Source organism: Selaginella moellendorffii, unplaced genomic scaffold (assembly GCF_000143415.4).
Source record: "Selaginella moellendorffii unplaced genomic scaffold, v1.0 SELMOscaffold_89, whole genome shotgun sequence".
NCBI lineage: Eukaryota > Viridiplantae > Streptophyta > Lycopodiopsida > Selaginellales > Selaginellaceae > Selaginella > Selaginella moellendorffii.
In genome coordinates, this window is record NW_003314350.1 from 88,927 (window position 1) to 113,920 (window position 24,994).

The 24,994-nt window shown below is 44.3% G+C and overlaps 4 protein-coding genes across 5 annotated transcripts; all 4 read right to left on the reverse strand.

Moving 5' to 3' along the window:
- Window positions 1-4,350: 4,350 nt before the first annotated feature.
- LOC9638584 (protein HEAT-STRESS-ASSOCIATED 32) lies at window positions 4,351-5,409 on the reverse strand. The gene is made up of 5 exons (XM_024662383.1): window positions 5,271-5,409; window positions 5,040-5,219; window positions 4,814-4,955; window positions 4,562-4,758; window positions 4,351-4,501 (listed from the first exon to the last, which is right to left on the reverse strand). The coding sequence occupies exons 1-5, from the start codon at window positions 5,379-5,381 to the stop codon at window positions 4,403-4,405; spliced, it is 729 nt and encodes a 242-aa protein (XP_024518151.1). The 5' UTR covers window positions 5,382-5,409; the 3' UTR covers window positions 4,351-4,402.
- Window positions 5,402-8,538, reverse strand: LOC9638585 (ATP-dependent DNA helicase DDM1). 2 transcript variants are annotated; one of them, XM_024662382.1, is made up of 15 exons: window positions 8,408-8,538; window positions 8,272-8,358; window positions 7,988-8,191; window positions 7,589-7,923; window positions 7,347-7,530; window positions 7,113-7,288; window positions 6,998-7,058; window positions 6,756-6,945; window positions 6,604-6,699; window positions 6,452-6,549; window positions 6,268-6,387; window positions 6,103-6,216; window positions 5,934-6,032; window positions 5,774-5,878; window positions 5,402-5,709 (listed from the first exon to the last, which is right to left on the reverse strand). In XM_024662382.1, the coding sequence occupies exons 1-15, from the start codon at window positions 8,513-8,515 to the stop codon at window positions 5,494-5,496; spliced, it is 2,193 nt and encodes a 730-aa protein (XP_024518150.1). In that variant the 5' UTR covers window positions 8,516-8,538; the 3' UTR covers window positions 5,402-5,493. The 2 variants fall into 2 exon arrangements, with proteins under 2 accessions (XP_024518150.1, XP_024518149.1); XM_024662381.1 differs by having other exon boundaries at window positions 6,103-6,387.
- A 54-nt stretch (window positions 8,539-8,592) lies between these two features.
- Window positions 8,593-10,424, reverse strand: LOC9638586 (allene oxide synthase 1, chloroplastic). Its single transcript, XM_002988524.2, has 2 exons — window positions 10,319-10,424; window positions 8,593-10,264 (listed from the first exon to the last, which is right to left on the reverse strand). The coding sequence occupies exon 2, from the start codon at window positions 10,105-10,107 to the stop codon at window positions 8,680-8,682; it is 1,428 nt and encodes a 475-aa protein (XP_002988570.1). The 5' UTR covers window positions 10,108-10,264; window positions 10,319-10,424; the 3' UTR covers window positions 8,593-8,679.
- Window positions 10,425-11,496: 1,072 nt separating this feature from the next.
- Window positions 11,497-13,115, reverse strand: LOC9638587 (CAAX prenyl protease 2). Its single transcript, XM_024662393.1, has 7 exons — window positions 12,869-13,115; window positions 12,637-12,810; window positions 12,470-12,581; window positions 12,290-12,361; window positions 12,164-12,226; window positions 12,003-12,086; window positions 11,497-11,919 (listed from the first exon to the last, which is right to left on the reverse strand). The coding sequence occupies exons 1-7, from the start codon at window positions 13,091-13,093 to the stop codon at window positions 11,774-11,776; spliced, it is 876 nt and encodes a 291-aa protein (XP_024518161.1). The 5' UTR covers window positions 13,094-13,115; the 3' UTR covers window positions 11,497-11,773.
- Between the last annotated feature and the right edge of the window lie 11,879 nt (window positions 13,116-24,994).

Consider the following 24,994-nt stretch of genomic DNA (forward strand, 5'->3'; position numbering starts at 1 on the left):
CATATTCCTAGAGCATCAAATAGTTTAGCATATTCGGTGAGTATCGCATATTCAACTTTTATTCTAGGCTCGCTGGATTGTCCAATCCCACACGCTCGATCAGCTTACCTCAGTGGTGAGGATGTCAAGATCGGACTCGAGCCTTATAACATCCGCACCAGCTCCAATGAAGTTCTCCGCGGTTTCGATGATGCTTAAGAACATAGTTTTTTCTAGTCTTTGGAACTCACCTTCTTCGAAGAGGAAGAGTCCAGGCTTCGTTCTTCAGATAGAGAAAGTCATCCTTGGCGATCTTGTCACACAGAACATCAAATTCGATCATATCGAAGTCAAGGTCTTTGCAGTCCTGGAGAAAAATTGACAAGAACACAAAAAAGCATTAGAACCGATCGACAAGAGAAAGAACTTCTCATTCATTCTCATCGTACCTGGACGTACTGTTTGAAAGATTTCCGGCCGCCCCCAAGAACATCTTCGGCCCATCCACCGGAGGTCACATAAATCCCGCGCCAATGAGCCAGCTCGATCATATCCCTGAGCGACCGCGACATCAAATTGGAGAACTGGAGCCCAGCGATCGAGCTCCCGCTGGACTCCAAAATTTGCTACACCACTCAGAAACTCACAATCTCGCAGTTCCTCCCTTCCTCGAGGTAGCGCGATCCCAAGAAAGAATGGGAGTCCGCCCGGTGATCCGGCTTTTCCGTGCGACCATGAAGATCACATCGCCCAAACATCGCTCCTCTGACCAGAAGCTTAGTTTTGTACTAACGTTTTCTAGCAAAGTCCTTTGGTGGGCTTTTCCTCGTCGATCGAAGAACCGTCGCTACGATCGAGCAGCGCGACGCGCTGATTTCGAAGCTTTGGACGAGCTCTTCCTCTTCGCTTCGTTCCTCTTTGAGAAGAGAAATCAACAAGTTGATTCCAAGTCCACCAGCTCGAGTAGTAAGTAGGAAAACGAAACCCTCCCCTGCTTCAAATTTTTTACTCTGACATTTATGTGTGGCAAAACGAAAGAACGTAATCACCTGCTCTTGCCTGTCCTCTTGCTTGACATTTCCGTCCAAACGAAACGGTGGCCCCCTTTCCCCGAGACAAAACTCAAGGATGTCTGTCATTTGAGAGAAAAAAGGAACGTGATATAAGCACATTAAGTAGTGTTTACTTACATGTTTGTTATGTGATGGTTTGATTGTACACTTTTAGATATTATAAGTTTTAATATTAATTAGAACATAATTTTGGAAGACCATAGTTTCATAACGAAGGTACACATTTAACACTTCTAGCTAATATATATACATCAAATGTTGCAATAAATTAGAGATTTATTTCATACTGATAATGGTAAGGTGTAAATGTTTTCTACGGTTAAAGGTGGTGTTTTTTTTATATACTACATGCAATGCTAGGTGGTATGCCTATACCTGGCGCACTCTCAACACCAACTTGGAAGAATTTTTTTTTACCAACTTTCTCCTCTTCGCATTTCTTGGCTGCCTCCACTCTTGCCGTCTGATCAATGGAAGCATTCTGCACAAAAAAACCACACAATGATCACAAAAGAAAGTCACGCTCTGTTTATTATTATTCCTGGAGTTGTAAAGTGTTCAACCTTTTTTCTCCCACATGTACTCCCCTAGAAACCAAACTACCCTCTGGGAGCTACTGCACTACATTGCTCGAAGAAATTCCCTAATGCCACGACATATATCTGCCACTGACCATCGTCACCAAAGGGTGATGCATGACGCTCCTTTCGCCTTGAGTTTTGTAGACAAGTATTTTATATGATTCCTACATCTCCAACTAAGAATGTAGCTACAGCACCAGATACTTATCTCCAAACAGGTCCTTAGGGATATGACAATGGAAGCATGCGCTTCACAATATCCTCCTCCGTGTCAGTCATCTGCAGAACATGACCACGGGTGTTGAGCTTCAGCACATCCCTCATTGCATCCACAACAGAATCCTCTAAAAGAAACGGGAACAGCTGACGAGACAGCCCGTAAATAACTATAGTCTGCTGGGCAGAACCTTCAACACTCACACGATTATCAGGTGAGCCGAGCTGGAAAACAAGACTAAGCATGAACCCCACGCCATCAACACCAGCCTCAAGCTTCTCAACCGCTTTTGCCATGCCAGTCTTTCTGTCAGCTTCCCATCGTTTTGCCTGGATCCCAATCGCACCCTTGCTGCTTGGCAGAACGTTGTGAACGGCCTTCTGTCCGGGCTTGCACGTTAATGCTCGATAGTGTTGGGAGCAGTCGTTGATCAGGGCGGCATCCAACCTTCCGTAAGTTGGCGAGAAGCTGTTAAACTGGAGCTCAGCGTCCAAGTGAACTGTGCTTGCTAGACCGTCTGGAACCATTCCCAGCAGCGTAGTCAAGAACTCTCGGAGTGTTATCTTCTTTGTGTACATCACGTCCTTCTTGCCTTTGAGACACGTGAGCATGGCTAGCAGCACTAGTAACCTGGTGACCATCTCTCCCCTTGGATCACCAGTAACCACGCCTTTCTTGCACATCTTGGAGACGGACACAAGAATCTTGCAGAGCTTGTTCTTGTCAAGTAAGACTGATGCTGCGGCTGATGCAAGAACCGGTTCAGCAGCATTAGAGACGTGAACTCGTTGCATGTCTTCGGAAATCCACGATGCCGTCATCATATGATGGGCCATGCTGAGCTCCGCCACCTCCGACCATGATGCAACCTCCACTCCAACAGTGCACCCGAGAACACCAACCACCATCTCATCTTTTAGTTCCTCCTGCAGGTTAAGCTTGTCCCTCGCAAGGCCGAGCAACTTTTCAGGACTGCACCCTCGGTCGATAAAAGCGCGCCACAGAGGCCTTCCAAGGCGGAAGACAGATTCTGCTCCACCAGGCCGAGGAGGTGCCGCTGTCCCTGTTAGCCAAAACGGCTTGAACAGCTTAAAGTCTCGAGAGGGCACTTTTCTTGTCGGATCCAAGGCTTGCGCCGGCACAGAATTTGACAAGCGCGGATTCGTACCAAGCATTACTGCCCAAAGACCAGAAGATGCTGTCCTGAGAACCCGCCTTAAAAGTGTGAATCCAGTATCCATTTCATCCGCCAACTCAGTATCCGCCAACGTTCTAGCCTCGTCAAAGCAAAACAACACCTTCAGCCGCTTGCCGTCGGGTCCCGCAACGCCAAGCACAGGCAACTTTTCGATGGCAGCCTTCAAGGCTCTCTGCACAGTACGGTATACATGGTTTTCCCCCCACAGAAAGTTTGTGGTCTGACGCTCAAACGTTATCAGGCCGGGCGCCTCTTGCGCCACAACTGCAGAGTCTTGAAGACGCTCCAGACAGCCTGGTATTTTGTCACGTATCATGGCTGCTATAGGAAATCCATGCTCAGGATGCGTCTGCTTCAAAATCCAGAGACCCGGGTTAGGACCTCCGCCGCCTTCTTCTTTAGAGTTTCCAGTGTCAGACTCCGGAATGCCTTCCCCAACATACTCTCCGAGAGCCTCAATGCTGGCAATTAGAAACGCAGTCATCTTGAGTGCCGTTGCGTTTGTCGTACAGATCCAGTCGGCCAAATGTGGAGTCCGGCCGGGCATTCCAGCCGAGTCAACCTTCATGCAGGAGACATAGATGGTGTACAAGCCTTTCCTGTGAAGCTCACACGCGAGCCTTGACTTCCCCCAGCCGCTGCCCTGCACCACAGCAAAGTACGGCGCAAGATACCTGGAGCCGGGCGTTATCCAGGTCATGTAATCCTGCTCGATCTTACGCCACAGCTCCTCCAGTATGTCCATGTCCTGAAGTGGATAGTCGAAGAAAGCTTTCTGTGCTATCCCCATGCCCGGCGCTGCTCCTCTGCGAGCCCGCCACATGCGGACGTTGATATTCAGAGACTCCTCAGCCATGCTATCCACCGCAGCCAGAAACTCCTCCCTAGTGTTGAGATTTGCCAGCCGCGTTCGCTTACTACCGGTCGAGTGCAGCCAACCCGCAACTGCATCTATCTCCCCCGATGCAAAATTGGATCTCACCCATGAAGCGAGACATTCGAAGGTGAGGTCCTTCTCAGTTGGAGGCCTGAAACTTGCTGATTCAAAGATCTTCCTCGCTCGTTTCGCCATAACCCTTAGGTATGTAAAAGGTCCGGGTTATCTGCTAAAATAAAAAGATTGCTTTTGGCTTGATTTATTTTTTTTTTTCTATTTCAGGTATTGGGTAAAATCTTTTAGTTCCCATTAGGAATCCTTAAAGAAAAGACAAATCTATAATGCAACCATGTAGTTTCTTAACCGTAACATCTGTTATATAAAACTAGAGTTTTTAGGTTAATTGATATGTACTTTCACTCGAATCCCGATAACACATCTTTTTAATCTCTTTGTTTCAACTAGTATTCGTAAATATTATAACAGAGGAGCGAAAAGAGGACGTGGGCGACGGCCCTTTCCCGCGCGAAGGCATTCCAGCTGAGGAACGTGCGAGTGATCCACGAACAGATTCACCTGTAAAACACAGTTTCGATTCGCTGTGATCGATCTCGAGTGTTTGTTTTCATTCGGTACCTGTCGACCGTAGTTTGTGATGAACCACTCGAACACCTTGGGCTCCCTGGCTTGAAAGATGAGTCTGTCCAATCCCACTCGCTCGATCAGCTTGGCGATTACGTCAGTGGTGAGGATGTCTAGATCGGACTCGAGCCGTATAACATCCGCACCAGCTCCAATGAAGTTCTCGGCGGTTTCGATGATAGTTTTGGCATCTGGAAGAGCAAACTTTGGATCAATCGATCAGAAAGCTAGTCTTCAGAACTTTACCTTCTTCGAAGAGGAAAAGTCCAGGCTTGGCTTTGAGACCCTCGTTCTTGATCATGCGAGTCAGGTAGAGAAAGTCGTCCTTGGCGATCTTGTCACACAGAACATCAAATTCGATCATATCGAAGCCAAGGTCTTTGCAGTCCTGGAAGAAAAATCGATAAGAACACAAGAAAGGCATTAGAAACGATCGACAAGAGAAAGAACTTCTCATTCATTCTCATCGCACCTGGACGTACTGCTTGAAAGATTTCCGGCCGCCCCCAAGAACATCTTCGCCCCATCCACCGGAGCTCACATAAATCCCGTGCCGATGAGCCAGCTCGATCATATCCCTGAGCAGCGACCGCGACATCAAATTGGAGAACTGGAGCCCATCGATCGAGCTCCCGCTGGACTCCAAAATTTGCTACACCACACAGAAACTCAAACTCTCGCATTCCCTCCCTGGAATCCATACCTCGAGGTAGCGCGATCCAAAGAAAGAATGGTAGGGGCTGCGAATCTCCGTCCGCCCGGTGATCCGCGGCTTCTCCGCGCGATCCATGAAGAACACATCGCCCCCAAACATCGCTCCTCTAACTCTAGGGCTTTCCAGAAGCTTAGATTCCTTGGCATATTTTGTACTAACGTCTATATACCTTTTTCTTCCATAGCTATACAAAAAAAAATGGATGGGACGATCACGCCGACCCCTCGGCAGGGGGGAGGAAATTCTTGGCGGCTTTGTTGAGAATGATCTCCCAGCCGGGTCCTCTGATGGGCTTTTCCTCGTCGATCGAACAACCGCCGGTGCGATCGAGCAGCGTGACGAGATCACTGTCGCTGATCTCGGAGCTCTGGACGAGCTCTTCCTCTTCGCTTCGTTCGTCTCTGAGAAGAGAAAGAAGGTCCGACTCCTGCACGAATCAAATCAATCGAGAGTGAGAGAAGTTCTTCCAAAAGCTTCTTTTGCGAGCTTACGTCGAGGGTGGTCTTTCCGGTGTCTTTCTCGTGTTGAAACTCTCCTTTGTTGATAACCAGTGTTTCCAGTTGGAGCTTGCTGTTCGCAACTTTCAGCATCCGGCACTGGAAGGAAACATCATTCATCCTGGGAAACTAGAATTGAAACCACAGCATTTACCTCCACAGAGTGTGCTGTTGCGAGGCGATACACATGCACTGGCCGGGTTTGCCCGATCCTATGACAGCGATCCATTGCTTGTAAGTCCATTTGTGGATTCTGCGTGAAGATAGAAACCAAAAAGAGAAGTAAGCTTAGCTCTCCTGAGGTGAAACAGGCTTGAGTTTACCCAATCGCTGTCGTAGATGATAGCAGTATCGGCGGAAGTCAAGTTGATTCCAAGTCCACCAGCTCGAGTACTAAGTAGGAAAACGAATCCCTCCCCTCCTTCAAACTTTTGAATCTGACACAAAAGAAGATTTATGTATTTGGCAAAACGAGAGAACGTAATCACCTGCTCTTGCCTGTCCTCTTGCTTGACGTTTCCGTCCAAACGAAACGGTGGCATCCCCCTTTCTCCGAGACAAAACTCAAGGATGTCCAGCATCTTTGTCATTTGAGAGAAAATAAGAACCTGAAAGCAGCGATATAAATTTGTTCGAACGAGTCGCAACCGTATACAAAGTGTTCTAGCTTACCCTGTGGCCTCGACTTTTCAGCGGTGGAAGTAGCCTGTCAAGCAGAAACTTGAGCTTCCCACATTCAGCTGTCAGCTGCTCCACGGGAGGCCAGTCGTCTGGTTTTAAAGTTTAGAAAAAACTTGAAAACTTTTAAAGACAAGCTGCCTTACAGTCTTGATTGAATTCTTGGCGCAAAAGATCCGGATGATTGCAGTTCTTTCTCAGTTGCATGCAGACATTGTTAAGCCTCTTCTTTCTTGATGTTCCTAATTTAAAATGTTTTGCGTTAGCAAGTTTTTGTGAGAAAATGAACGATAAATACCAGGAGTGGCCGCCTGATGTAAGTATTCCTCTAGCGTTCTCCTAATAAGCTTGCAGTCGAAGTCTTTTTGCATCTTCGACATTTGAGCGTACAAGAGTATCTCTGTCTTCTTCGGTAGAGTCTTTTCTACTTCCGACTTCATTCTTCGCAATAGAAAAGGTCGAAGAATGTCGTGAAGCTTCTTGACAACCTACATACCAAAGAAGAATGAGTTGATAGTGTGATACTATTGGAGGACTTGCCTCAATTCGCGTCTCATCGCGCTCCTCGTCACTATTGTTTTCACGCTCGGCAAACGCAAACCTTTTGATGGAAGACGTTAGTACAAATTTTAAATCGTGCAAAATGCATGCGTACCATGTTTGGAAATCGGACAGGCTCGAAAAAATGTCTGGAAGAATGAAGTTTAATAGAGACCAGAGCTCGGGTAGCTTGTTCTGCAAGGGAGTTCCTGTCAGCAAAAGAGAATTTTCTATCTTCATCTTCTTAAGCTCTTTGAAGAGCTTGCAATCGTGGTTCTTTAGTCTGTGCCCCTGAAAATAAACATACGCGCATTAGCTAAAGAATCCCTCGTTTAAAGCAACCACTTACCTCGTCTACGACAACGTAGGTCCATTTGAACTGCTTGAAATGAGAAATGTCGACCATGAGAACTTCGTAGGAGGTCACAATGACCGGGAGGGATTCGCCATTGCGGGGCATATGTTTACGCCTTTTCTCAGCTCGCTCTTCTTTGGTACCATGATAAAGCAAGGATTTCATGCTTGGACACCATCTGCATGCTCGACCGGTGATTAGTTCCTCCAACGAGTGAAAAAGCCCAGAAAACAAACCTCGAGATCTCCCTTGTCCAGTTTGCGAGCGTCGACAGTGGAGCACACACAAGGAAAGGTCCCTTCACACCGTTCTCCATCAAATGAGCGATAAAAGTGATAGTTTGCACGGTTTTTCCGAGTCCCATTTGGTCTGCCAGAATACCACTGTACCCGTTTTGATATAGTGCCATCATCCATTGCACTCCTCTCAACTGGTACGACTTTAGTACTCCTCCAGTTACCGAGGGAGCGATTTCTTGCTGCAGCTTTTTATTCTTCTCCTCCTCCGTGACAACTTCGTCCTCCACTTCACCCTTTTTACGCTTTCTCCCTCGCTTCTTTCTCTCGTCCATCTGTAGAGAAACCAAGTTCATCAAAATGTGGTGAACAGGAAGGAGTGGCTCCAAAAAAGCTTACTTGTTTCTTCTGGTTGTTGATCTCATCCATTCTCTCGTGCACAAACTGCGAAAACCACTTCGTCTTGGTCAGAAGCTCGTCGAGCTTTAGCAGCAATCCGTTGGAGCTAGGCCTTTCAGCCTGTTTTTGATTCTCCTCTTCTTTGCTTTTCTTGCCTCTCTCCACCTCGAGCTGCTTTTCCACTTCGATCATAGCATCTGTGAGCTGCATTGCACCCACAAACCCAGTAGAGAGAAAAAAAAACCGTGAGAAGAAAATCTCAGCCATTAAAGAAAAGAACTTGCCTCGCCTTCCAGGACCGACACGGGAGATTCAGCCGCTAATACTATGGTCTCTTTGGCGGATGGGAGGGGCGGCGCGGAGGGCATTTCCTGCCGAGAATATCAACAATGAGCGCTAGAAAATCCCACACCAGCATACCTCGTCCTCGTCATCGATCGTGATGACCTGCATTGGAGCCTCATCCACCTTCCGCGGCGCGACGGCTGCTTCTTTGCCCTGGGCGGCGCGCCTCCTCCGCGTCGCCATAGAGAGAGAAAGAATCCCTCGCCGCTGTCAAAGCGGGAAGAGGGTTTTACGCCCAGCCCCAGATTCGAACCCCCGACTACCAAACAAAGTTATTTGCATTAAAATAAAGTAGGATTATTGAAAGGTCAAATGACCGTTAGAACTAGGGTTCTTGTAGAGAGCCTCTAGGATCGCTTGACGAGCTTGCAGAGATGGACGTCGAGCTTGGTGGCGCTCACGCTGGACTCCTGCGTCACCTCCCACGAATCGTAGCGCAGGAACATCTCCGCGATGAACTGGACCGCGATGAGCTCCGCCTGGTTCTTCCCCGGGCACTGCTTGTTGGTGGGCGTCGGCGAGTCCGTCTCGCGCCCATTCGACCACACGATGTGTGGCAGCAGCGCCGCGCCCTCGCTGCCCATGAATCGATCCGGCACGAAGCTGTGAGGATCCTTGAACACCACCGGATCTCTCATCACGAAGTACTGGTGCGTGCCAAGCAGCTCGCCCTTCTTGATCTTGTATCGCGCGTCGTGCGATTCCACCTCCAGATCCTGCCGCGCGCGCCCAAACGCCACGAAGATTGATGGCATGAGCCGGAACACCTCGAGCACAGTGGCCTTGACGAGCTTGAGATCCCCCAGCGCCTGGATCGAGGCCGCGTCCTTGCGCTTCTTGATCCTCCCGCGGATCTCCTGCTTGAGCCTGGCCTGGAACTCCGCCCCGGCTCGCGCGATGAAGAAAAGGATCGGCGGGAACATCTTGAGCAGCCCAAGTCGAGTGTTGATCCCGAAAGAGAAGACGAGGTTGTGGAGCGCCTCCTCGCGATCCAGCCCGTACTTGGTCACGGCCAGATCCAAGAGCCCGGACCCGGCGGAGCGGAAGAACTCGACGATCTGTTCGTACTTCTTCTTGATCGGGAAGAACGGGAGCTGGAAGCTGTGCATGAGTAGCTCCTCGGTGATGTGAGGGAGACTGGTGTAGGCGATCCCCGCGAACTGGACGCCCGTCCAGGCCATGTACACCGAGTGTGGATCATCGCCCATGGTCGCCATGGGGTCCTGGTGAGTGATCGTCTTGTACAGGAACTGGATCACCATGTTTCCAGCAGTGCTCAGCGACTCCACCGAGCCATCCTTGGCGATCTTCGCCTCCCACTCCTGGGCAGTGCGATCGAAGGCGCTGCTCAGCTCCGGCCCGAATCGCTGCGCGCTCTCGTGGAGGATCTCGAACATGAGCGACTTGTACGTGGTGTGCTTCTCCTCGGCGGTGTCCAGGTACGGAAGCGTACGGTAGCCGCCGGTGAAGGCCAGGTCGGGCATGTAGGAGCCAATCAGCGTGTCGCGCTTGTCCACCTTGGCGTTGTCGAGGAGGACGGAGTAACTGACCTGGTCGAGGAGGACGATGCCATGACCCTCGGGGAAGCCCGGCGGGCCCGGCGGGAAGTTGACACGGAAGACTGTGCTCTGGTTCTTCGCCATCCGGGATTTGTAGAACTCTACCTCGCCCTGGAACCAGTAGAAGTCAAGGCGATCCTTGAGAGCTCCCACGACTGGGACGCCATAGCTGCCCGGGACGTCCTTGAGGGGCTTCTCTTTTCCACTGGCAGGCATCCTCTTGCGCAAAGCTTCGACCTGGAGAGATTGCAATGTATAAGCCCAAGGGGAGATCTGGGATCTCGGATTTATACACGGACCTTGGGCGCGTGCTTCTCGTGGTCCTGGGCGCCCAGAGTCCACCAGACAGACCACGATGAGCCGCCACGTAAGGCTAATCGAAAACAAAGTCCAAGAATTGTAAGAAAAAAGCTAAAAGCAAAGATACCTGAAGATTTCTGATAAGAAACAATCTCTCGCGAGATGTGGGCAACCACAAATGCCACAGTTGTTTGATTGATCATGGGCAAGAAAACTATGGCAGGAGTCAGTGTCCTACAACCGTACAAGAGCGCCGTACCTTTCAAGGCGGCGGTCAATCAGTCAGGCCTGGAGGAGCTTGGAGGAATCGCGATGGGGGAAGAAAGCATCGAAATCGTGGATGATGAAGTAGTCGATGCGGCGCGGCGCGGCCCTGGCCACCGTTGCCCTGCGCTTGCGAGGAGCCGGCGGGCACTGGAGCATCTGGATCCTGGACGCCTTGAATTTGGGAGTGTGGCAGCCTTGATCGTCATCGACGGCCATCGCCGTGTCCTCCCCGCATTCCCGACCGCCGCTGCGCTGCTCGCAATCATCCATGCTCCCATTGTTGCCCGCCGCGGCGTCTGGGCGATCGTCGAATCCTCCTGCTTCCTCCGTCTTGCGCCGCGATTCTTGATGATGGAGGTCGCCGAGCTGGAGCTGCCGGGGACGAGCTGGATGGCAACGCAGGGGAGAAGGCGACGACGAGTGATGGAATCGCTCCAGAACACTGGAATCCGGAGCCGTGATCGCGGCCATTGCTATCAATCCCTAGCAGCACCGCAGCTCTCCATACCGCCCGAAATATCCCCTACACCATAGCCAAGAACAGATTCTGCGCAGATCGGGCACGAAATTCCAGCAAGATCGATCGAATCGCTGGCGAGGCGCGAGCGATCGAAAAGAATAGAGGTGCCGGCGCTCCCTCTCTTCCCTACGCTCCTCCTCCTCCTCGGCGCCTATTTATTTGTAGCGAGAGAAAAAGAGCGGGATTTCGAATCAAGGGCCTAGATTTGCCAGAGGAAACGCCCGGCGGGGATGGGATTCGAACCCGCGCGTGTCCGGCGGTTATATTCTCTCCGTTTCGAGTGTGCACGCTTGCTAGTGGTGGGAATTATCCACAAGCCAATCCCAGAGGGGCGGCATTTAAAGCATTGGGATGATTAGTTTCACTAGGGCAAAGAGATTGGAGTCAAGGTTGATCGATCAAACGAGTTTTCTTGATTAGGTTTGTGTTGTTGTCACGCAAGACCACACACACATTACATTGTTCTGGCTTAAATAGCGAGTGACACAAACTCCTCCTTGAGAATGAGACTTAAGCTCTGGACAGAAAACTCCACTCGTCTCACTTAAATGTTGGTGTGACCACGAAAGACAAAGAGCCTTGAATGGAGCAGTGGAATTGGAGCATTGGATTCCCTTTCCTTGTGTTGTGTTGGAAGCATCAAGCGTTTGACTTGGGTTTGTTGATGGATTGATTGATGGTCATAGTAACAACGTGTGGGTTTTCGTTTGGATGGATCTTAGCTTAAGCTTCTTTGAAGAAATACTTGGCTTGTGTGCGTTATGATCGATCATCTTAACTTTGGCAGCGGCAAAGTTATGGTTTTGATGATGATGAAGCCCCGCAGAAGCCCTGCCAGCATTTACAATCGAGAACATCGTTGTTGTACAAGGCGGGGCTCGAGAGAGGGGCCGCGAGAGCCATGAAAGCAACGAGGCCGACGATGTGTACCACGGCCAGGACTAGTTGGTTTTTGAGGAACACCATGAAAACCAAGTTGAGAGTTAGTGGGTGAGTCGAGCGATGGAGCAATTGCGAATCAAACCTCGGTTTTGGCAGGCACGGACGAGATCCGGGAAGCCCATGATGTTGCAAAAAATGTGAGGAACTACGGCAGCAATGAGATGGCCTGCGATCGATCACCACAACAAGGGCATTGTGTTGGATCATGATGGACGACGCTGGGAATAACTTTAAAGCTCGAACCTGTTCGAACGTAGAGGAATGCGGCGTAGCAGCCAAACACGATTGTGTACCCAAGTTGAGCAACTGGAAAGTATAAAAGAGTAGCTTGTAGGATTAGAAACGAGCAGGAGGGGAAGGAAAACTTGCCTACGACAAAGGCGGCTCTTTTGGGGGTGTATCTTTCGTGATGAACGAGTTCCCAGAATCTATGGACGTGTGCTGCAACGATTCGAGATTAATCAGATGAAAGCAATAGTCCAAAGGAATGCTTAAGAGAGATTACTCCAAGTTCTATAAAACCAAAGGACAGAGGTTACCTGGATTCACCTAAGCTGAAAAATGTTGGAGAGATGAGTATGGCAGCTGTAGGCGAGTACCCTCCGCATAAAAGAAGAGGAATCATGCAGGCTCTGAAAACAATCTCCTCCGACAGCGGTGCCTGAAACAAAGAAAAATCTCAAAGAAAAATCTAGCAAAAAGAAGAACAATTTTACCACAACGTAGTTCCGCCAGGCAACCACGTCCTGCCCGAGAAAAATCAAGCTTGCCATGAAACCGTGATCATTAGCGGCGCCTTGTTCTCCATCGATAAGTTCCAAAAGCTCCACGAACAAAGGACCGAGATACAGCAAGGCAGTGAGCAGCAAAGGATATAGCGTGGCTTGCATCTAACAAAGAAGAAAGAAAATGTGAAGCATTGTAGGCCTAAAAGAAAACTAGACTTACCAAGTAATCCGATCGAATTCCCATCAAATTGAGCTTGCTGGACGATCCCACCGGAAGAATGATGAAACACACAAGCGGTGACAGCACTGAGGCGAGAGTAGCACAGACGAATCGCTGAAGGAGAAGCTGGCGCTGCGTCTTTGCCCGGATCTTGAGTAGAATGGGCGGCGCGTAGAGCACTCCCACGTACATTGCCGCCAGAGCGCCACACAAGAACAGCGCCATGGCTTCCTCTCCTAAACCCTAAGCCTAGCTCTAAATGGTATAATGACATGAAAATTACCATTTTGTCGATATAAACCACTGTGTGGAGCGACGCAGCTCGCAACCACGCTCGCAGGAAAGATACGTCTTAAACGCGAGTCCAAATCCAAAACCAAAAGAAAATATACAGCCTTGTTTGTTCTTTGCAAAACGAATCCATTCTTTTGTCTGCATTTCCATCGAGTGTAGACTAATAGAACAAAAAAAGCAGTCCGGGAAGTAGGAAAAAGAAAGAACAATCACAGCAGCACAGTGCATTGTTGTGTGGAAAGCCGTCCATTCCTCAATTTCTATGATTTCATTACTGCCTGCTACCTTGGGTTTAGGGTTTATTGTTGCTAGATTCAAAATATTTTTTTTCGCTCATGCATCCTGAAAATGTCGTGGTTGGTAGTATAGATGCTATGCTGCTCTGTTCTTTTGGCTTAGTCTCCTTAGGAGGGGCAACCTGGAACACAATAGGCTGCAACGTATTGCACCTGATCATGAGCTCTTTCCGCCTGTTCGGAATGCGCTCACCTGAATTAAAGATCTTAATTGGATTTGAAGGGCTAGTTAGGGTTAATGGGAGAGAAGAAGAAGAAACAGCAGCTGGAATTGGTGCGTGTGGAGAACAGAGAGAGCATGCTCACATTGGCGCAGTTGGAGGACAAGTTTAAGCTGTCATGTAACAAGGTCTTTTGGCAGATTCCTGAGACACATGACTCCTAATTTGTGGTGAGTTGAATGAGATTGACGAGGGCAACAAAGGAACAAAAGGATGATTGCTTGTATGGTGGGACATTCATAAAACAAGCAACCAAGAACAATTGAACGAAATTCAATATGGAAATGTCAGATGCAATAATCTGCCCTCGCTTAAAAGGAGACAGAAAGAAGTGATTGATTGCGAATGCTATGACAATCTACACCAACGATGATGAAAAAGAATTAAACAGGAACTTTACTATTGAACTTTTACCTCCTAGGGTGGGGCAAACAGTCCAAGTCAAGATTGATCCATGTGGCAGCAGCAGAAGGGTACCATGTGGTGGTTGGCTGTTGCTTGTTTGTTAACTTCCTATCTTAGGTACGCCCAACTCCAATCCAGCCTAACGAGGGCTTTTCTCCATTGGCCTATATGGGTTTGCCTCACAAATGCTAATTCCTGGTCATATAAGCATTTCTTTCTCTCTCTAAGTGATGTTTGACACCTCTCTACGCTTGAGATCACCCTGTTTATATGGCTTACCAGAAGTCCTCACAAATTCATGTAGTCATGACCAAAAAAATGCTAGACATTCCTTTCTCTCTCTCAGACTGGTGGGATAACTTAAACAAGCTTGGGAATGCCATGTTTCCATGAAGCCACACTAAGATTCCTCTATGGGATGATGATTGAGTTTCTCCAAGGGCATTTTGGTATAGTTGAGTTTGCCAGTTAGGGATGGATTGACACTAGGAAAGTGAGTTTGCCCTGGTTATTTTCTGGATTATTTCTACATACTTGCATTATTGAGTTTGTAGTATGTTTTTGAGATTAGGCCCCAACAACTATGAGCATTGGCTCTTAAATCTTGTAGAGAGAGTTTCCTTCCAGAGAAAAGTTATAAATCTTTATGTAGCTTGTGATCAATTGTGGTAACAGAGTGTTTCCAAGCTTATTTGAATTTATGCAAGTCTGCTTTGGAGTTCTTCCACAACTCAGTCTTCAAACTCTTGCCTTTTATACTATTAGACTCAAGATCCTTCCACACTACTTTATGATGCTCTTGCCTAAGATTCTTATGTCTAGATCTTCTAATGTTCTACCATCTTCTAGCCCTATTTTGTGAATCATGTTGTGGTTTTGCTAAGCCATAGCTCCTTTAACTCTTCTTCAAGTTCAAAAGTTTTCCAACTACCTCTGGTTGCATGAATTTCAAACTTCAAGCCCCTGAAACCACCCAATTTCAGAGCCATACAAGATTATTAAGTTTTGGAAGATTAGGTCTACAATATAAAAACTATTTCATAATGGCAGATGTCAATGTGCATGTGTGTAATCCTTTTTCATTAAATGCCAAAACTTGGTGGCACTAAGTGTGTGCTAAAATAGGGCAGATTAGAAGTTGAACAAAGATGCAATCTCTTATTCAAAAGAAATACTTGCCAAATGATTTTTGTTTGAGAATTCATGCAAAGTTGTGATAGTTAAGGCAATTAGGGGATTTTATGCACTATGTTAATACATTTGCTTAAAAGTGACAAGGATGCTTAAAGTTATATCCTAGAAGATTTAAATTCACTTTTTCGTAATGAGATTTTGAAGTTTAAGCAAAAGAAGTATTTGGAGTGTAAGAAGACTATATAGCAAGTTGCCTTTAGTTACTTGCTTATGAAATAGTATCAACAGTTATACATTGGTACTTCAGATAAGAATTAAAACTCTAGGAATAAACAAAGTAAAGGGTAAAAAGAAGGTTCTACTTCAGATAAGAATTAAAACTCTAGTAGGAATAAACAAAGTAAAGGGTAAAAAGAAGGTTCTACTTCAGAGGCTCATAAGCAATGGTTAACAAGGTGGTGGTTGGTAACTATTGACAGCTTCTTTTAATCCTAGGCCCTCTATTCCTTTTTTTAGTGGGTACAAATAGTAGCAACTTGCAAAATCTGTTCCTAGTGAAATGGGTAATGTGGATCATTGCTACCATTATGGAGAGGTAGATTATAAATCCTTAAAATGTCCTAATAAACATAAGACAAAATTTTGTATCAATGTCATAAGAGAAAATAGTGGTGGCAAAGTTAAGGGGGTTGATGAATTGGTTAATGCAAACTATAAGAAAGAGGAGGTAAGTTATTTTCCTCAAGTTTTTTTTATAATTAAGCTCCCATGTTAATCATCACTTGGATTTGGTGTTTGCAAATAAAACTTACGAGATATAAGAACAAATTAGAGCTATGCATAACATAATATTTGAAGATTTAGATTGTTAGGATTTAAAGCTGAGTGACTGTCACCCATACATTTCTAGTTTGCAAAAGATAGACAAGTAGCTAAAAAATTTATGAGTGATGTTCTCATAAAGATATCAAAATAGAAAGAAAGAATGGATTTAGTATCAAATAATGTTTGGTATGGATTTCTTCAACAAGTACATTTGAGGGATATATAGTGTTGGACAAAGTTGTATTACATTGAGGTCAAAAGTGTAGCATATGTGATTAAGGGATGAGATTTAGATATACTGTCACTATGGACTTTTGGAACCTTCGGGGATAAATGAAGATAAAATAACTACTAAATGCTCTCTTATTAAGCAATTACCTTTTTTCCAGTTAACTTAAGGGGAGAGAAATAAGATGTACTACATGTGGTATTAGAACAAATGGCACATTCCCATTGATTAGTGGCTACTTAAAATATAATATACCCTTGAGCAAAGTATATTTTTACCCTTAAATTTGAAATAATATGTAGCAAGTATCTATACATATGTTCTTCCTCTTGTGGGACATCCACAGACAAAGGTATCCACCTTGGGACTATAATATGGGTGGATAATTAGTTATCCCAATTGGAATAGTTAATCTACACTATGAAAGAATTGGTAGATTTAGTGCGGAAATAAAGATGTTGGTTCAGTAGGGGTTGTTAGTTAATAGTTAATGAAAATATTCACATATCCACGGATGAAAGTATCTATAATGGGATTATAGTATGGATGGATAACTAGTTGTTTCAACTAGAATAGCTAGTCTACACTATGGAAATGGAAGGTTGGTAGATTTAGTGTAGAAATGAAGATGATGGTTCAATAGGGGTTGTTAATTAATAGTTAATGAGAATATTGACATCTCTGAAAGGGGGGTGATCATGGGATGAGAAACTGAGGGTGATGGTGATATCTTCCTAAAAGATTTACTACCAAGGTTATTTCTTAGTTGGGAGGTTAATCATTGGATTGAGATTGTTCTAGGTTTTTTTTGTTATTTGAACATCAAAGAGATGACTGAACTCAAGAAGCAACTTATGAAGATTATTGACAAAAGTATATCCAACCAAATAAATCATCTTATGAAGAACTGGTCCTTTTTTCTATGAAAAAGATGTATATTGATTATTGGGCTCTCAACAAGATAATAATTATCCTTTACCTCACATTAATGACTTGTTTGACCAAAAGTGTTTTACATGACTTGATTTGCAATTTGGGTATTATCAGATCTGGGTGGTAGATCATGATGTGGAGAAGATAGTCTTTAAGATTTATTATAGATCCTATGAGTTTCTTGTTATGCCATTCGGGACTATATAATGCCTTGGCTACATTCAATACAATGATGGATAGAATATTTAGAGATTATTTGGACACATTTATTATTTTATATGTTGACGATGTTTTAGTCTTTAGTGAAACATTGGAGGATCATTTGAAATACTTAAAGTTAGTATTTTAGAAGTTTTATGAACATAAATTATATGCTAAGGAGAGGAAATGTGATTTTGGTTAATTATATATGAACTTTCTTAGGCATATAATTAGTGGTGGTGTAGTTGAGGTGGATCCAAAAAATGTATAAGTGGTGAAGTCTTAGGAAGTCTTTACTACTATATTAAATGTTTATTTCTTTTTCAGTTTGGTGGGATATTATTGCAAGTTTATTTGCAATTTTGCAAGTATAGTGAATCAAGGGTAGTATACCATTTTATTGATACTAATTTATTGTAAGTGACTAAATTTTCTATTATACTTTAACCACACCTTCAACCACTTGAAAGAGTCTCACTCACAACCTTTATAAATTTTATTTCAGACTTGGGGACTTACTAGCCTCGTGAATGGCATTTATACCATTCAACCTTTGCACTTGGTCCAAATGCTCTACGTATCCAATCCCATGATTGACAACCTAAAGATACTACCGACATATCAGCCTATTATACTAAAGCCATGTCCATTTACCCTTGTCTCATAGGTAGTCTAAGACCATCTATACCATAGTCCTATCTCTTAAACACTAAGCTATTTGTTTATGAGTAGTCATCCTGAAACCACTCTTTAGTATCCTTAGGATGCCCGGAGACATGGGGAATAACCTTCCCCAACATCCCTTTTTTCAGTCCCCACCAAATCCCTCTCCGTCCCTGGCTATATTCGCTAACATTGCTATTGGGTTAGGGCTTGAAGGCTCAATCATTACGTTCCATTGATATCTGGGATTTTCTTGCCACATAACTGCATCCTTGGTCACAAGAGGATTATTCCTCTTCCTTTCCACAGTTTGGGACTTTATGATAACATTTTGAAACACTATAACCTTACATAAACCTTATAGGTACTCACCCCACTTTTCACCTTTGGGTGTCCTAGCCATATAGTTAGAGCGAGGTTTTGATGAGCCACTCTAGGTATCCAAGTAAGTAGTGCCCCCCACACTTGGATTGAGAGTATCAACCATTCGATCTTCCAAGGGAGTTAGAGTTAACTCTTGAACACTTTACCAAGTTACCCCTTTTGTCCATCCATATTCACTCTAGCTTTGGACTCCTCAGTGGTTATATCATCACCCACCACAAGTATAGCCTTCCTTGGTCATACTATCATTTTTTAGCCAAACTAGCTCCCCCCCTTACTATATTTTTAGAGCTCACCAAACCCCCTAGGGTTTAGGAGACGATTGCTTTGGGCTTTCACTCTCAAACTCGGACTCGGACTCGAATTCGGACTTGGTCTTAGTCTCGATCTTAGTCTCGCTCTCGATCTCGGTCTTAATCTGGGTCTTGGTCTCGATCTTGGATTTGGTCTTGGTCTCAGTCTTGGTCTTGATCTCGGTCTCTTTCTTGGCCTCGACCTCAGATTCCATCTCAGATCCATCTTGGACTTGACTTTAGACTCCATCTTGGGTCCATCTCGAGCCTATATTGGACTCCATCTTGGATTCCTTTTTGGACTCTATCTCAAATTCCTTCTCAGACTCCATTTCGGACTCTTTCTTGGACTCCATCTCGGACTCCTTCTTAGACTCTATCTCGGGTCCATCTCGGATTCCATCTCTGTCCTTTGTAAGGTACAACACACCTAAGTTTAAACATTTTCACTAATCCTTTAAGACCATTCCTTAACTCCACTTGAGTCATCTAGCTTTTGGTCTTTGTTAATCCCACAACTCATAAGGTCTTAGCCTCATAGTTACTTTTGAGGTGTGGCTACTTTTGAGGTGCTAACTCGCTAGAATACCACTTCTTGTATTCATGCCCTACTCAGAAGGACCATTTTTGCAAGTATTACTCCAAAGCTTGATTATTCTTTATTTCATATGGGCTACTTTTGCCTCTTAGGATTATTTAACCATATGATGAGAATACCAACTCATCCTCTTTAACTCCTTGGGTTATTCCAGCCTTTTTAAAGATAGCCTCAACTACTATTTCAAGGACTTGTGTCCTCTTCCGTATTTGATTTCCCACAGTCATTAATTCTTGTATCAAATTTATCAACACCGTTCTCAACTATATGAGGATAATTCTATGACTTCTTTATTGTCTCAGAGTCTTCATCCTTCCCATGATCCCAACTATACTTGTTTATTACAACCATATTAGCCAATTTGCTAAGTCAAATGCTCATCTAGATCACATCCTCAACTTTATGCGAAAAACTTTATACTGTTCCCAAGATCCCAAAGTCATTCCTTTATTAGCCATTTTCTATCCACCATGTTATCTATATATTTACGTATGAATTAAAGTGGAGAGTAATGCCATTTTGATATACTACTCTTTGAGAATAGGCCCACTTATGAGGCCTTCCAATGCTAATACAAGTGGTGATATACTCGACCACTAATAAAAGTCAAACTAAGGAACAGTTCCAAAACCAGGTTATAAGTAACTAAATTTTCCATTCTACTTTAGTCACTTAACTACACCTCTGACTACTTGGAGGAGTCTCATTCACAACCTCCATAAATTCTATTCTAGACTTGAAGACTTGTTAACCCCATGAATAGCATCTATGCCACTCAGCTTTTGCACTTGGTCCAAGTGCTCCATGTATTCAATCTTATGATTGACACCTTAAAGTTACTACCAATATATCAACCTATTATACTAAAACTATATCCATTTACCCTTATCTTGTAGGTAGTTTTACACCACCCATACCATAATCCTGTCTCTCAAAGACTAGGCCATCTGTTAATGAGTGGTCATCCTAAAACCACTCTTTACCATCCTTAGCATCACTTTTTAGCATCTTTTACTAGGGGAGCTAAAGTTAGCTTTTGAACACTTCACAAAGTTACTCCACTTATCCATTTATATTTACTCTAGCCTTGGACTTCTTCATGATTATATCATTATCTACCATGTAGGTATAACCTTCCTTGGTTACACTACCCTTAAGTTGAGAGCTACAGCTCTCCCGAGAGCTTCACTCTTTTGACATTTTATCACTTATGTCGAGCCCAGCAAGAGCAAACTAGACTCGAGACCTTCTATGATACCAAATGTATATCCTTGAATTTGGACTTCCCAAGAAGTCACCCATCCCAGTACTATTCAAACACAAAGATATTTAATCCTAAGTATCCCAAAACCATTAACTAATTGGAAAAAAGGGTTCATGGGCCCTTTCCCTTTATATTTGAACCCCATAGATCATCTATCAAATTGTTCTTTTTGGTTGCTTATATTTATCAATATGCTTTTATACAATTGAAAGAGATCTTGACTACAATTCCTATTCTCGGGATCCTAGATCTTGATAAACTCTTTGAAGTGCATTTTGATGCATCTGGCTATGCTATTAGTGTTATGTTACAACAAAATTATAACAATATGGTCAGTGTTACACTAAAGTGGCGTGGTTGTCATGGTTTGTTTTACTCCAAGAAATTGGATAAGATCCAACGAAAATGACCTATGCACAAGAAAGAGATGTTTGCTATAGTGTCAGCATTGGAATATTAAAGACACTATTTAGATGGTCATACCAAGGTTTATATAAATAATAACACACTGAGCTACTTTGCAATGCAACTAAAACTTACACCAAAATACTCATTGGCAAGAGAAGCTTGCTAAGTTTGATATCAAAATATAACATATGTGATCATGAGATGAGATTTGGATATACTGTCATTGTGCATCCTTAGAACCTTGGGAGATAAATCGAGATTAAAAAGCTATTAAAAACTCTTTCATCAAACAATTGCTATTTAGTTTAAGAGGAGATAAATGTGATATGTGGTATTAGAGTAAATGGCATGGGTTTGATTCCCATTTATTAATGGGTACTTAAAATATAAAATACTTTTAAACAAAGTATATTCCTACCCTTAAAATTGAAATTGTATGTATTGAGCATCTATAGACAAAAGTATTTAATCAGTCAATATTATAATTGAGTTAAATACTGTTTGACACTATTTTCCATATAAAACCCCCTACAACCCCACCAAACCCAAACCCCACCAAATGAACTTGATCTTTCCAATTATTTTAGTTCATTAAATTTCATTTCATTTTTTTATGTTTTATTTTTTATTTTTTGTAGACTATACATTAAAATGTGGGACTTGATCTTAGACTCAGTCTCAAATTTGATCGCATTCGACAAGCTCTTTATTATTCCGATCGTGATTTTAGGGGATCCTTTAACCTATGACACTTCAATGAGGTGGTTCCTTACATTATGGTTGTCTAAACAGTGAAGTATAGCCTTAAAAAACATATTGCAAGCCTAGCAATGCAAATATATAAAAGCCTAGCTTTTAATTCAAAAGATAAATCCCTCATCAAAGGCAAGCCCACCTTCTTAGAAACAATCTGATTCCTAATTGTAGCGCACGTGGTTTTTACCCTTTATTCTATGGTTATTTACCATAGAATAACACCACGAAGCGGAACCTAAACCTTCTTTGTGCCACATGACAGATGCCACATGTCACATGCCACGTGTCCATGCCACGTGTCCATAGCAACCCGAGGTTCAGGGCCTTGGGTCACTGAACGAAGGAACGGTGCCAAACTCCCAAGCATGGGGCCAAAGAGTGACGGAACCGATCCACGGCGCAACTCCCGAGCGTAAAGCCCAAGGAGCGAAGGGATAGGAGCTCGGAGCGACTTGGAACAGTCCTAGAGTGACCAGCATCCTAATGCCAGGACCAGCACGCAAAACGGGGCCAAACGGAGTCTGGCGCTATTTCGGCATACCGGTGGCCTAACACGAGGACATGGGTACTCTACCAACTAGCATGGTGTGGAGCTTGGGCTTAGACCCAAGCCGGACGCAGAACAAGGACAGGCACGCAAGCAGGAGGTAGACTATGCCTTAGGTCGGTCGGCCATGCCCGACCTACCCACTATCCCTACTATACATTTGGAACCCCCCACAGCCCCCCCCCCCCTTGAGGAACACATGCTTTGGGCTTTCACCCCAAGCCTCCCTTAATATCAGGAGTTAGTCTCTGGGACAAGCTCGAAACTTACTAAATATGGAATGGCGCTAGATTGCGAATTTGGACACGGGACGAACACCATTGTGTTCAGGCCGATCTCTACATTCCGTAGATATACCAAATGAGCCAATCTGAACACTTTCCATAAATAGCATTTGGGACCGAAATGAGACTAACACAAAGGGTATGATAGCGAGGGTGTTTGGCAGACACGGTAAGCTATCATCTAGCGATATTGAGGGACCAATCTCAACATCGCGGGGGTTCTTGATACTAGCAAGTGCAAGCCAATGACACAAGTTTCTCAAACCAAGCCGAGTATGCTCAGCAAGAAACACATAGGGTTCCTACCTTATATTTATCCAATCTAAGTGCATGTTCATTGACCAGTTTCTCAACTAGCTCAAGTGGGAACTGATAACGGGCCCAGCAATATCGACCTCCTGCCGTCATGGCAGTAAGGTAAGAGTGTCCGAAAGGACTGGTTGACAGGTAACTTTCGATACCTGAAATCACATTCGCGACACTCTCCCCCCCTAGGGAAGATCGATGTCCTCGTCAATGCATACTCGAGTCTAGAATACCGCCAAGGAAACAACTCCAGAAAAAGTTCACGGTACTCACACTATGTGAGAAATGCACCAACTTAAATGAGTTAGGAGGCAACCTCTTTGTCTAACGCGGATGCGCTACCAGCTCAGACACCTTCCGGCCGTCGCCGACAAGGAAATGACCAACGGAGTCAGCCACCCTTGCTGCTCTAGGAGTCACCCAGCTTACAAAAGTGTGATACGCCCTGCCCATAGGGACATAGAGAGAGAAGCCAGAGGCCCCAACCCTCCTGAGCAAAGAAACCAAACCCGTCGGTAAGGTTTAGATAGACGACTGTAAACAGGCAGTTAAAGTTGTTTACACGGTCACGCCCTTTGAACGGAATAAGGAACATCGACAGAGAGGCGGGTGATGTGACCAGTCGACAGTAGTTACCCCATGATTAGAGATTTCACCATGCACACGAAGTGCCGAAACCAGTCTGCCCATTACTGGCCCAAACTCAAAGATCAAGAGATGGACAATATCAAAGTCAGAGACAATGATATCTTAGAGACTTAATTATCAATGAATATAGCTTAGATGAGAACACAAAAGTATTCCAAGTAAGTTATCATTCGATAAACCAATATGATAGTATAGGAACGACCAAGAGCATCATAAGTGGTAAACATAGGAATCACCATCCAACAAAATTCAATAGCAAGTATATCATCAAGTAAACTCAATGAGAAACTTAACTACCGAAGATAGCAGACAGTATGCCAAACAACTTACTAAAGATAACTCAAAGAATACCAAGTATCATTGACTAATAAGCATAATGCTCGCAAATGTATTACCCGAAGGAAATAACATCCCAACCTATCAGAACTAACTCGAACAATAATCAACAGAATAGAATGAATGTTACATGGCTAACAAACACTCGTTTATGCCAACTATCACACTAGCCAATCTGAATAGATCCCAGTCAATAATACCAAGGAACTAGAGTTGCTCAAGCAAGTGTGTGCAACATCCTACTTTGATGTCTCAAACCCAAGAGACCAATCCAGAGCAAACCATGTGGTATTGCGGAAAGCCAAAAGCCATCAAAGAGAACACTAACCATCATGAAAGATCATCAATCATCCTATCAAAAAGAGAGATGCATAATCATTGTCGAAGAAAGAATCCACTATCCCGAAGAATAGCGAATCATTCTATATCAACAACAATCAAGCAAAACCTTTGATAAGGAAAATCAACTACTCTAAATGATAGTCAATCATCACCAATGATTGCTAAATACAAATACTAACTCAACATCGAAGCTATGAGCCAAAAATGCCTTCCCCAACTACTTCTAACAAATGGAACAATGAGCATGAAAACTCAAAGAACCAAAAGCTCGAAGAAGCCTAGAGCAAAGTCTTGCCTAACAATGATCACAAGAAGAAATCATGGTACAACCCACAATATCCTCCTCAACACATCTATAAGCTAAACTTCATAATGCTAAAGCTAATGATGAGCATGTCTTCATCAATCCAAAAGCTAATTATAATGAAGCTATGCTCAACAAGTGATCATTAATCGATCCTCCATGAATCTATCTATAGCAAGACGTAACTCACTTCATAACAAGCACAAAAAGAATCATCAATGATCGATATATCCCAACTGAAATTCAACAAGGATTCAATCACTTCAATACCAATCACTAACTCTTCCTTTCATAGAGTTAACATAGTCCACGACTAAATCACTTTTCAAGGAAAAGCTAAAGCTCAACCCCTTACTAAATAATCTCGTCTAGAACACAACTAACTCAAACTTGCCACTCAGCTTGTTTGAACGTTAATACAGTTGCTAACTAGTAAATGCACGAATGCCAATAAC

Excerpts from the sequence above, each read along its gene's own strand:
- LOC9638586 (XM_002988524.2), bottom strand. The coding sequence starts at position 10,107 with ATGCCTGCCAGTGGAAAAGAGAAGCCCCTCAAGGACGTCCCGGGCAGC.
- LOC9638587 (XM_024662393.1), bottom strand. The coding sequence starts at position 13,093 with ATGGCGCTGTTCTTGTGTGGCGCTCTGGCGGCAATGTACGTGGGAGTG. Across the intron at positions 12,227-12,289 it reads AAGAGCCGCCTTTGTCGTAG|TTGCTCAACTTGGGTACACA; the intron begins GCAAGTTTTCCT and ends TATACTTTCCAG. Across the intron at positions 12,087-12,163 it reads ATTCCTCTACGTTCGAACAG|GCCATCTCATTGCTGCCGTA; the intron begins GTTCGAGCTTTA and ends GATCGATCGCAG.
- LOC9638585 (XM_024662381.1), bottom strand. The coding sequence starts at position 8,515 with ATGGCGACGCGGAGGAGGCGCGCCGCCCAGGGCAAAGAAGCAGCCGTC. Across the intron at positions 7,531-7,588 it reads TGGACAAGGGAGATCTCGAG|ATGGTGTCCAAGCATGAAAT; the intron begins GTTTGTTTTCTG and ends TCGAGCATGCAG. Across the intron at positions 6,033-6,102 it reads TCATCTACGACAGCGATTGG|AATCCACAAATGGACTTACA; the intron begins GTAAACTCAAGC and ends ATCTTCACGCAG.
- LOC9638584 (XM_024662383.1), bottom strand. The coding sequence starts at position 5,381 with ATGTTTGGGGGCGATGTGTTCTTCATGGATCGCGCGGAGAAGCCGCGG. Across the intron at positions 5,220-5,270 it reads TTGGATCGCGCTACCTCGAG|CAAATTTTGGAGTCCAGCGG; the intron begins GTATGGATTCCA and ends TGTGTGGTGTAG. Across the intron at positions 4,956-5,039 it reads CTTTCAAGCAGTACGTCCAG|GACTGCAAAGACCTTGGCTT; the intron begins GTGCGATGAGAA and ends TTTTTCTTCCAG.